The sequence below is a fragment of the Brachypodium distachyon genome, chromosome 4 (genome assembly GCF_000005505.3).
Source record: "Brachypodium distachyon strain Bd21 chromosome 4, Brachypodium_distachyon_v3.0, whole genome shotgun sequence".
NCBI classification, from domain to species: domain Eukaryota; kingdom Viridiplantae; phylum Streptophyta; class Magnoliopsida; order Poales; family Poaceae; genus Brachypodium; species Brachypodium distachyon.
In genome coordinates, this window is record NC_016134.3 from 4,094,698 (window position 1) to 4,107,136 (window position 12,439).

The 12,439-nt window shown below is 40.9% G+C and overlaps 1 protein-coding gene, 1 long non-coding RNA gene and 1 other non-coding gene across 4 annotated transcripts; 1 reads left to right on the top strand and 2 right to left on the bottom strand.

The window, feature by feature from the left end:
- Window positions 1–2,768: 2,768 nt before the first annotated feature.
- Window positions 2,769–6,325, bottom strand: LOC100843584 (protein DEHYDRATION-INDUCED 19 homolog 2). The gene is made up of 5 exons (XM_003575429.4): window positions 6,046–6,325; window positions 5,779–5,951; window positions 4,042–4,119; window positions 3,607–3,866; window positions 2,769–3,196 (listed from the first exon to the last, which is right to left on the bottom strand). Exons 1-5 carry the CDS (start codon window positions 6,092–6,094, stop codon window positions 3,094–3,096), a joined length of 663 nt encoding a protein of 220 aa, XP_003575477.1. The 5' UTR covers window positions 6,095–6,325; the 3' UTR covers window positions 2,769–3,093.
- A 557-nt stretch (window positions 6,326–6,882) lies between these two features.
- Window positions 6,883–6,956, top strand: TRNAT-AGU. The gene has a single exon. It is a non-coding gene; the product is annotated as a tRNA-Thr (tRNA).
- Window positions 6,957–8,821: 1,865 nt separating this feature from the next.
- Window positions 8,822–11,200, bottom strand: LOC106866645. 2 transcript variants are annotated; one of them, XR_002966031.1, is made up of 4 exons: window positions 10,911–11,200; window positions 10,585–10,829; window positions 9,742–9,857; window positions 8,822–9,652 (listed from the first exon to the last, which is right to left on the bottom strand). It is a non-coding gene; the product is annotated as an uncharacterized LOC106866645 (long non-coding RNA). The 2 variants fall into 2 exon arrangements; XR_002966030.1 differs by having other exon boundaries at window positions 10,585–11,193.
- Window positions 11,201–12,439: the final 1,239 nt, after the last annotated feature.

Below are 12,439 nucleotides of genomic sequence, written 5' to 3' on the forward strand. Positions count from 1 at the left end.
CACGACAATGTGTTTTGGCACTATTTCCCCCCCCCCCCCCCTCCTCCCCATTTCCTCCCTTTCTTCTTCATTGTACATGTAGGCCTTTCAAATTTTCTCAAAATGCTTGTATATTTAGGAGTACTCTATATTTAGAGCTGCAACATTGTGACCCTCAGAGTACCCTTTGACCCTACTTAGTTCAACCAAATGAATTAAAATTTTAAAATTACACAACTTTTTGAAAACTAGTTCATTTGTTTGAACTAAGGAGAGTCAAAGGGTACCCTGAGGATCACCATGTTGCACCTCTATCTATATTTAGACTTTCAAAGCCTAATTAAACATTATGTTCCTACCCTCTCTAGGCAAGTTTTACTGATAGCAAAGGTGGGGTTAAGTAGGGATCGGAGAAAAATAAATGCATAGTGCAGTATACTTAATTGCATGGGAATACGAAGACGGCGACCAAGTGGTATCTTGTCTCTAAAAGACTAAGTATAGTTGCATCTCTTACGAATTTACTAATAAGTTCTTTTCCCTATGTTCACGAGTTAATTAGCTTTCATGATTTAAAACTTGCAAAATCTAAAGAGTGGCAAAGTTGTCGGGGCGTCTAGAATTTGCATATTAAATAGTGCTCGAACTCTATAGATGTGTATCTAAAAGGATTTTGGAAAGAGAAAAGTGCATTGGAAGTCTTAAAAATACGTAGGATGTGATTCAAGTATAAAAATGCACATCTAGTCCGTAATTGTGCATTAGTTGGTTCATCACAAGTTATGCTGAAGCGTAACCTATCCATATGGCGCGTTGACTAGTGCCACATTGGACGGCTTTTGGCGGGAAAATTTGCGTCAAAGGTGGTTAGTTATCTTGCCTTTACACCTTGCCATTTATAAACCCTCACACGCTCTAAATTGTCCCCTTCTGCACCCCACTTCATTTATATCTCATTTCCTCCTTTCTGTCTCCCCCGTCATGTTTGAGATTTTAATGCATCTTAAGGCTCGCACGCATCCGTGCCATCTCTAGTAAAGTGCAATCTGGAGGAAAGTGATTCAACCTGTGAGACCCTCTTACCCTCCCCAGAAGCTGACAATGGACCATTGTATTTCCAACCCTTGAATCGTTGGTCACTTAGAATCGCGTCGTACATATGCTGGATTTGGGAAACGTGAGGGAGGGACTGAGGAATAAAAGAAGTAACTATCTGAGTCCTTTGTATTGTTCTCACACTTGTCGGCTATCTAACATGGCATTCTTGTCTATGTGGCGTTAGTCAACACATTGCTCGAGCAGGTTAGACCTGAGTAGGGCCTATGATGAAGAACCAGTTAATGCACAATTAGGATCTGGTTGTGCATTTTTCATAGTTATGTTACTTAGTGGACACTTAAAAAACATTCATAGTTGTACGACATGTTTCATAACATGAACACTTGTCAAATTGAGCACATTATGAAAAATTTGTATTTTACAGAAAAAAAAAAGACAATAGAATGATTAGTTTACCAAATAGCCGTGGATTCTTCTTTTTGCAGTAAAGATCAGTATCCAGTAAAGCGCACTAATGGACTAGATTGATAAGATGCTTTACCAATGATGAAAAATTTCGAATTTTTCTGACAAAATTAACACAACATACATCTACCGTGCCTCAAATTTTCATATCCGAATTAAATTCACAACTCAAGAATGGAATGACAAATCCAATTGTGAGTAGTACCATGTGATGTTTGTTTGCTCCAGATTTGAATTTTTGTTTTGTAGATTTGAATTTGTTACCATCCACAGCATGTTTTGCCTTTTTTATTTATTATCCAGCTATGTATCGAGTTCGGATTTGAAATTTTGTGATACTTATAATATTATATGCATTGTGTCAATGTCAAGAATTACGTTGTGAAAAAAGTCACGGTCATAAAAAAACATACGTATCGTATAAAGACCGTAACTTTTTTCGTTTCCCAAGGTTTGATCCGGCCCCAGATGAAATGCGCTAAACAGTTAGACAGCATTTCATTAAACAATAAACATATGTCAAAAGGTTAGGGTTGTAGCATTTGTGCTGCAAAAAACTGTTTGTGCTGCAAAAAACTGTTAATTAATTTAGTACCATTTAACAGTGAGTGTGATATACTTATCACATGAACTAAAAAATTCCTTTTGACCGATCTCTTCGCGTAATCAAGCCCCATTCGTGCACTGATTCCTGGATCAATTGATGAACGGAAATCCCAGCATGTCCATTTCAGAGAGGAGAATCTAATTACCATAGGCAATTATCAATTCGGAACCCCCATTCTTGTCTTGCACTTCCACATAAGCTCCAAACGCGTGAAGAGGCAACTCTAATTTTTTACGATTGACGCGTAAATGGCGAGCAAAAGTCAGATTGTTGGGCCACGTCTTCTTCTTAACGTCAATATCAAGGACTCCAGTCTCCAGGCATCATTAGCATCAAAACCATCACTCGGTCCCTCCAATCTGCTTAGCTGCAAGTGTGTATGCATCAACGATCTAGAAAACATGGTTTTCAAAACATTCCTTCAGTCTGCTTCGTTGTGTACATCAGACGATTAAGACACTGGAAGTAGCCTCTTCAGTCTCCACTCCAGTTCCCCAGTTATAAAACAAAAATTGTTTTGATTTTTTTTCAGATTTTTTAATATGCGTATTTTTTTTCAAAAAGTTAAAAAAACTATCTTTAAAAAAACAGGCTAACTAGGTCGTGCAACATGCTAAACCTATGCCCTCTCCAGTAATATTCACACCACACAAACACATGAAATGAGGTCCGAAGATATAGATTATTCATTTCGGCAGTCTACCAATAATACATACAACAAGGGGCACAGGACCCCTTCTTACAACATCTCTGGTACCCATAAAACAAAGCTATACATATTATATTATTGTCCATGCGACACCGGCCGGCGTACTAAAGGAGCATCTATATTCACAACATCCATTTTCCTCATCAGCCCACAACAATGCTGCCATCCCTTTTAAATGGCAGATCCACGAGCAGCAGCAACTTTGCACTTGGTATGACACTTCGATGGAAGCAAGAGCTACCTTCCTCAACCAATTTTCAGAACAAGACATTGCTCATAAGATGTCATCAAACATCAGGGACAGCACCAGTCCCTGCACAAATTGGCTCCTCCTAGTTCTCTCCTCCTTGACCTCAGGGAGCAAAGGCTCCTCAGCACTGTTGAAGAAAATAACATAATCAGCAGTCATTCTATGATTATTAACAGGAAATATGTTCATATGATATCACTATTTATGAGACATGGTCCATATATGAGCGCACAAATAGCCTGCTCAAGGCTCTGTTCATTTCAACCATTTCCCCACAAAACCATGTGGATTGGCAGAGATTGAGGGGGAATTTAGTTCATCTTTCCCTTAATCCCTCCCAATCCCTCAATCCACAGGGAACATCGTGAAAACGAACGAACCCTAAAGTGGATGATTTCATGAACTCTCCTCAGTGACAGATTTTCTAAACACGACTGTCGAATTATAAAGCAATTGTATATCTCACATGACAGGAAACTCTTGGTGCAGAGTCAAACAAGTGAATGAAAAATGTTGGTTATGAACAAATTTCAATACCTTTCTGCTGCTTTAGGCTCCAAGGAATCACTTTTCTCAATAACATCATCCAAGAACACTTCTTGGACCTCTTTTGGCAAATCATCATCAATGAAGCTACTGACGAAGGAGGAGAGTAGAGGATCAGGCACTGTGTTGAGCGAGCAAGCACGAGAGGATCCACCATAACGGTACTGTATGTACGCCGCATTCTTTTTCAATTCAGAATATCTTGAAGAAGAATGTGATCCAGATGAAGCTTGTCGGTTTCTCGACCTGCCCTGTATGGACATTTTGTTTAATGGAGTCAAACACTAAATAATTAATAATCTGGTTTCCCTAATTGTCAATCATGATTGATTGATCAATAACCGCAACCTATTCCATACAGTTTCACCATACATTATTGGTAACAATTGATTGACAAATGATGATGCCCATTGAAAGTAATAATACCTTGAAGAAAGTGGGATGCTGCACAGTCATGTGCCCAACCAAGTCAAGCCCAACCCTCTCTGAGCATATAGGGCATCTCTGAAAGAATAAAAAGAGAATACGATCAGTAAGAAGCAAAACTGATGGCTGACATATTTGTGGGCAAGTATAATTGTTCGAATAGATCCTTGCATAAAATAGGAAACGCATACCAAGGCCAAATGCACGCTATAGCTGCTACGAACCTACCATTATTATAACGGTACCAGTCAGAATTATAACATTTTTTAAAAAGGAACCACTTCGTGCCACACTAGATAACAGATAACTAGTTGTGTAAACCATAACTGAGCTTTTACCCAAACAGGAGTTAATCCAAAAATTCTAAAGCACTAAATTCAAGCCCAAAATTGAAAAACAAAATATTGATTCCTCAGCTCTCTCTTATTCACTGCCGTCGGTAACTCGATAATGCAACCAATGGAAACATAGGATTGCTGTCTTGATATTGTCCAGTGTTGAATCTAAATTGTATGCAATTAAAATTCGATTGTGCCCTTTGTTCTTCACATAATCCACGGGAAGTGAGCAATATTGCCTTGTACCCCACGTCATTGAGGGTTTCTAACATTTTGTGCAGTTGGATTCTAATTTGAGTAAGACTGTGTTTCTGAGTTGAGCCCCATGCATCAGGGCCTCACATTGTAAACATTACAGTGAGAGAGCACTGGAAAAAACCTATTTCCTTACAGATAACAGATCTATGGAAATAAATCCATTTAATGGCGTTAAGCGAATGCACCAGGAGGACTCAATAACAGAATGCACACACATTTACCAAAAAATAGCTAACAGAAATTCCTGGCATCAAACTTAACTCCTGATTGTTTACCAATCAGTGCATCGAATTCATCTCACCAACTACAAGTGTCATAAAAGCTACACATTTAAGATAGTAGTTTATGATTGTATCCACTCAGCCACGTCATCTCGTCAAATTCAGCATCTCCTAGAAACTAAATAAAAAAACAACAGGTGAGATGAGATTAAACATTAATCAGATGGATCTAATCTTTACAAGTAAAGGAACAGCTCAATAATACTGCCATTATGACAGATCACATCATTACACCCAAAATTAGCACATTACTGGATCTTTTAACAAATCCATATATTATCTAAACATGGAAAAGCTGAAATAGCTGGGTCTTTTAACGAACTCTTATCAAGTAAGAATGGAATAACAATGCCGCTACTAAAAACCCAACAGAGACATCATATTAAATCACCCAAACTTCCTTGCGAACGAAGCAAAACTGAAGTTCAAAAAAGTAAGCCAAGGTCCAACAAGCTATAGGTTAGGCAGAAGCAACATACATACACTGAAAATGCTACATTAGCACATGAACCCTAAGATCGATAGTCATAAGCAGATAAAAGAGGCACCATATAAAAGCCAAAGCAATCTAAATTCTTAGCTCAAACATCTAATGTGCAACTCAATCTGCTTCTACACTAGCAAAAGAAGATATGAGCAGAAGAAGCTTATGCCGCAAATTCCTGCCTTTGCTACAGAGATATCAAATTAACAACTAAAATCACCACATACAAAAAAAAAACAAGCATTACACCATTTAATACCAACATGCTACACAAAACATTAACCACAAGCCCTAATTTGGAGCTAGAGGTACCTAAAAACTAGGAGGTACTACTGTAGTACACTTATCCACCGGAGGCTGAGATCAAATCAATTACCCCGGCCTTGCTCTCCAGCGGGTGGTCGTCGTCGATGTGCAAGACAAGGCCGACGCTGTCATACTCGTCGTCGCAGAACGGGCAGGCCAGCTCCTCCTCCGCGCCCCTCTCGTCCTCCTCATCCTCCTCCTCGTCGGTCCCCTCCTCGTCGTACTGGATTCGCCTCAGCGCATCTGCCACACAAACAAACAAAAAAACCATAAAGAACCTCAAAATCCCGAGATTTCTATTCCCAAGATCGGATCTTTGGAGCAGGGAGGCACGGACCGCGGAGCTTGCTGTCGGCCTGGAGGCGCTCGAAGGAGTCCATGTTCATGGCGGCGGCTGTCCTGGGAGGAGGGGGGCTCCTCGCCTCCTTGTGGCCGGGGGCGGGGCGAACCAGACGGCGCCGGGAGCGCCGCGGCGGTGGGGCGGCGATCGGTCAGCGAGGTTTAGGGCTAGGCTAGGGTTTTTGCGGCGGGGGTGGGGGAGAGTCAGAGAGAGACACACACCGACACGGCCGGGGGAAGAAGAGAGTGTGGCTGTGCTATTTGGGTGAACAAGAGACAGGCTTTTGCTTAGGGAGGAAGGAGGGGGCGGCGGTGTCGCGGAAAACCCCCTGGAGTTCGGTGGAAATTGTTTCATGGGCTTGTAACGGACGCTAACGGGCTTCCGGGCTGGAGGCCTCACGAAATTACGAGCCCAGTGGTCCTCAGAGGCTAATGCAAAGACGGCATCGTTTTTCTTTTTTTTTCTTTTTTTTTCTTTTTTTTTAGATGAAGACGGCATCGTTTGGTTGGCGTGAGTGAGTTCTTCTCGATTCAACGTGAAACTGATCCGTTCGTTACTGATAACAAGGCCTCAAATTCGTGCCGTGGGCGCGGGCGGTTGTGAAAGAGTCTACTCTTGCTACACCTTTTTTTTTCTATAGGTCTAGCAATGGATGGATTTGTCCATGTACACACTGCAATTTCCTTTTGGAGAAAATTACAGTATACAAGAGTAATTACACACTGCAATTACTGCTTGTGTAGTATGACTAATTTTATCCCAGATAAAGGGTTAGCGTTATAGACCTGAAAAAAGTTGTGTTGTTGAAATTTTATTTGGGAAATATAACATCAAGCTCTCGTAGCTCAGTTGGTTAGAGCACCCGTTTAGTAAGCGGGAGGTCTTGAGTTCAACTCTCAACGAGAGCAACAATGAACCTAATTTTTTTATTTTTTTATTTTTGCTTCTCGAGCTTTAGACGATGAAATTTTCCCGTGGTAGAACCATAGAAGAGGACGAATCTGACTGCAGGCTCAAAGCAGCAGAGCTCAAACCCCCTAAAAGGATAAGGAAGTTTTACAGGGTGGGCAGCCGCTCACGCGCAACCCAGCACCACATTACAGCTACCACAGAGAACTAGTTAGGTGTCCGTGCGTTGCCATGGAATGATAACACGTTTTAATGTTTGATTGTACAAAAAACTATTTGCTCTGCTTTGTTTAATCCTCTAACACAAGAGTTTTGGTAATTGAATGGTCTAAATAAAGCAGAGTAAATAGTTGTGCCCAAGTCAAATATTCAATCTTTTTTATGTCAACAATTTATCATAGAAAATTATTATTCACCATAAAATAGTTAAATAACCTCACATGTGGCATAACCGTGTGATTTGAAAGTTCCACACATTTTGCCATGAAGATTTCCTGATAATTCGCAACGTAAAGTTAAATAAATAGACTCTCCACATAAAGTATCAAAGCATATCCATAGAGTTAAGTTCCTTGTACATCCTATAATTTAGGTTTAGTTAATATCTTTTAACAATATCCAAATAAAAGTAAATATCACAAGTCATCACCTCTCCATCTCACCTCAGCATCAACATCAAGACCAAAGTGCACTCTACTAAAGGTAATAGTATGCGGACAGTGTTCTAGTTAAGAAACAACAAGTCACATATTATAAAATTCTGTTGGTTATATGGTACGTGAAGTGAAAGTACATATGGCAAAGTTACCTACTGTATGTTAAATTATAAAGAAAACAATCAAATAGTAAAGTCAAATGAAATGAGCTAGCTTTACAATCCTGAAATTGATAGCATATTTTAGTTGCTGAAAATTGCAAGCTAAATTGGGTATCCTGAATTACGAGGACACTTTCGTCCTAAAATCCCATGGAAAATTTGATCAACAAAAGATGAAACTCTATATGCATAATGAAGCAAGCATGCCATAAGAAATATATCCATACCGAGATCACTACCATTTGAGCTTTCTCCTCGCCCCAACATGTCTACTGATGAGAGGGTACTTTGAGTATGAAACATTATCAGATTCTAGTTCTCATATCTTCATCCTCTGAGGATCCGCAAGTTAGGTTTCTATTGCTTAATGCCTCAATTGCAAAGCGACCAGTTGGAGTACTGCACACGTCATTGGGACGACATCTCTTTGCTTTTTCATCACTACTACAATTATTCCAATATGAACCGTCAGTGCATATGTTATATCCTTGTATTCAAGACTGGTGCTAGGGCAGCAAGGCAAAGACTTCTTTTCCTTTAGAAGAAATAAGGTTGCCCTTGAAGGCAGAGATACTTTTGTCAAAAGTCTCCTATCTTGAAAGAAGTCAGAGTAGTTATCACATTAGTGTTATCCAACTATTGGAATCAACACTGAAAGAAAGACTCTTGTAACCTTACTGATACCACAAAAGGGATTAGTCCGTGGTTTCATTCACTAGTAAGTGTGTACGTGCACGCACGTCCCCTAAAAGTTAAAACATATCTTTCAGTTTCAAATCTCATTTCTCTTCAAATAAGTTACTATTTTTTATTATCTTTTCTTACCGAGTCTAAAATTTAAAACACGTCTTTCAAATCTCATCTCTCTTCAAAGTAAGTTGACTTTTATTACCATTTTTCTTACCGACGCACTCAAATCGATGTCACGATATATGCTTATCATTGCATTAGATAAAATTCACAAGCACAAAAATATATTGTAATTAGTAGCAGAGATTTTACAATTCCAACCTTAAAGCCATAAGCCATACTTAAAAGACCCCAATAGATCAGAAGTATTTTTCTGTCCATACTTGTACCAAAATTGCTAACTTCTGACCCAAACCCAAAGTATCTTTTTACATAAAAAAATATATGATGGCATCCTCTCCATCATATTTGTACAATCAAGACAATAGCACCTGATTTGCACCCCCCAAATTGTGATTTTTCTAGCACTCATTATTTATGTTTCTATCATAGCCATTTTCTGGCCATCATTAATACTACTTTACATTAAATGAACTTCAATCAACGAACAAAAATTAGAGACACCGAATTACACTCAGCAAGTTTGAGTCGACGCAAGCTTCAAGTATCATCAACAGCTCCTTGGTCTAGCTTGTATACATTGGAATTCTTCTCCTTCACAATCTGGCCAATTACAATTATCTATACCCAATCACTTTGGTTGAGTGCAAGAAATAGGAAAGCCATTACACACGTTTTTCCATAATGTATCACACATTTAAAATAGAGATCGTATCTCACCAGAACCGTGATACTCCGGACCACTCTCTGAAAAAAATAAACAAAAGAGTGTAACCAAAATTATCAACTATTCTTGCTCTATGATTGAAAAAATCAATTCATTCATACACGCAATTTATCTAGTTTCACCCTTGTCACCGCATATTGACAAAAAATAGAGAGGGAGTGACAAAGCTACAGACCATCTCCCTTGCCGCCGCATATTGGCAGCGAGCAGGTTGAGGGTCTACTGAACATGAACTCCAGTGGCGTGGTCTTTTGAAGAACAAAAGGTAGGGGAACTCGTCGAAGTTGACATGTCCCTGCCGTCAACGACGACGCGGAGAAGGCGAGAAGCTCCTGCTCCACCTGCTCCAGCGTGACCGGAGCCCGCGCCATGTCAGGCAACAAAAGGTAAAAGTAATGGAAAGATCAAAACTTCTTCCATCTATCTTTACCTTGTGGTTTATATGCTTCCCATCAACGCCTCCAAAAGGAGTTCAAGCAAGCATCCCCTTCTCAGTCCTAGCGGACAACCTCCATGCTAAAGCAGAAATGGCAAAAGGGGAACTGCCTACATACAAACATAAACAAGCATCCTCTTCTCAGTCCTAGCGGACAATCTCGATGGTAAAGCGGAAATGGCAAAAGGGGATCTGCCTACATACGAACATAAACATGACCAAATCAAAAAATAGATGACTTTTTATTGTTAGTATTGTACAGGACTTTGTTGATGCTTTTTTTGGATTAAAACAGACTCTGATATCTCACATTAGTTCTAAAAATTCTTACATAACTTCAATTTTTGACAATCCTCACATTACCCCAAGAGAACTTTGTTTCAGAATAGTAATGTCTACATTTAGTTCCAGTACATTAGCTCAGGCAAAAAGGAGAAAGGCCAACAACCGAAGTTCCACCGGCCACACTCAAAATAGCCATCCAGCACACACATCCCTCCATTGGAATACATGAGAGACCATAACAAGTAGATGCAGGCTTCACAGAATTACAGAAGGGTACAGCCAAGCTAATTGAATTATTGCTCACAAAAGAACTATTAGCTCTTTCTGTGTATTAACAATTGTTTGTATCCAGTTTGTTCTAACCTGTAATATGCCATGAAACCAACTTATCGTGGTCTACCTCGAGAATAAGATTAAACAGATTCCAATTAACTTAAGAAAGAGAAAGGTATATGGTCCTTGGTAAATCTGATATGAATTGCTTTGCATTACTATATTGTCGGAGAAATCAATGGTTTGAAGTAAAAATGATTGATCGGTTCAGAGATATACCTTTTTATTCACATGAGTATCATCATGGGATTTCATAGAACACCTTGCTGGCAGTCAACATGAAGAAATTAAGTGCTGCCATCCTGTGCATTTGAGACTGCAAGGTGATCTTGTATAGAACTCAAAACCAGAAAAAATAAATGAATATGCGGGGAACTGGGAATACCTTTGTTGCTTGCGTTTTGAGTCTGAAAGTTTTTTAAGTATACTGCCGAGATAATTAGCCCCTATGTGTGTCATCCAAACTGCTAAGAGTTCAGTCAGGCTATGGTACCTAGTTATTGCCTTGGAGGCTGTGGTGCTACAAATTCAGGTTGATGCCTTACCTAGTTATTGCCTTGGAGGCTGTCATCTACCCTCACTCCTTACTTCTTTATTCTTCTGCCTTTTAGTTCCCTTGAGCTCTTCCTCCGTTTCCTTATATCTCTTCATTACCCTGAAGCAAAGAAACTTCTGACCAAAATCATTTCTATTACTCTCGTAATAAAATCTTGACCAAGCAACGGAATCAACTAATAATTCAGTCGCCCCAAACACGTTTGCATTTGGATTGTGCTTTTGCCATTTGAAGTAAAAATGAAGCACAAATCTCGAAGGCGTGATTCTCAGCGGCGTGGTGCGCAGGCCGGTGTGACGGTGGGGAACGGAGGTTGCAGAGGGGCGACCGCGGCCGGCGTGGAGTGCGACGGCGGGATGGGTGGCGGCGACTGCGGCGCAGCGCGCGGGCCTGTGCTGTGAGGGTGGCGGGGCGGATCTGTGACGGGGGGCACGCAAGGAGAGGCGCGACGGGTCGCGATCGGAATGCCTGGTCGCGTGGGCCGAGGCTTGGGGGTGGAGATGGACGGCGACGGCTAGGGAGCGGGAGGTGAGAGGGAGGGCAGAGGCGGTGCAGAGGCAGGCCGGGGAGGGGGGGGAGGGAGAGAAGGAGGCGGCGCCCGCATGGGAAGGGAAGGAAGAGGAGGTAGGTGGGGGAGGCGGGCCGCAGGGAGGAGGAGGAGGCGGCGCCCGCATGGGAAGAGAGGGAGGAGGGGGGGTGGCGAGGCGGGCCGCGGGGTGGAGGAAGCGGCGGCGGCGGCAGGGGAAGGAAAGGAGGAGGAGGCGGCGTCGAGGCTGGCGGGGTGAGGAGAGAAAAAAAGAAAAGAAAAAACGTTTCGGGACGAAAGATTCTCTTGTGGGGTGAAATTTCAGCCTCAATAGCTAATCACTAAGCGCATACGGTTAACAAGTAATCTATGTTTAGTGAGTCTGATTGTGGGACTATTAGTATTCCGTGTACGTTTAGTGAGGTGGACATTGAAATGAATATATTGGTGTCTTTACAAGCAGCAGCAGATAACCCCAAATTCTTCCTTGCAGAGACCGAACTGTAGCAGCAAAATGTTTTAGACTGAATATAATAGTAGTATCAGCGTTCTGCTTGTCTACATGGAATAGCATAATTTCTTTAAATTTCAGCTGCGGGGTGCAGGCCAGACTGAAACTGCATTGCGTCTGACAGGCAAAGGCATGAATATATTATTTCAGGATGATAGAATTCGATGCCAAAAGTATGGGTAAACATAGTGGTGAACTTGTGCAGCCACTGTTTTTCCAACAGATACAAGCATTGCATGAACTTGTTACTTTATATAGTGGTGAACTATATAAAATGGACCGAGGTAAATATAGCTGTGAACTCTTTTTAGTGGTGAACTTGTGCAGACTGAAACTGCATTGCGTCTTATATTAGTCCAGATAGCTGTGTTGTGGGCTTTTCTTATATTACTCCCTCCGTCCCATATTAAGTGACTCAAATTTGTTCAAATATGAATGTATTTATACCCAAAAAACGTCCAGATACATGTAATAATACGTC

Coding starts and splice junctions, on each gene's coding strand:
- LOC100843584 (XM_003575429.4), bottom strand. CDS start 6,094: ATGAACATGGACTCCTTCGAGCGCCTCCAGGCCGACAGCAAGCTCCGC. Junction 5,952..6,045: donor GGCCGACAGCAAGCTCCGCG/GTCCGTGCCTCC, acceptor TTTGTGTGGCAG/ATGCGCTGAGGCGAATCCAG. Junction 3,197..3,606: donor GAGCCTAAAGCAGCAGAAAG/GTATTGAAATTT, acceptor TTTCTTCAACAG/TGCTGAGGAGCCTTTGCTCC.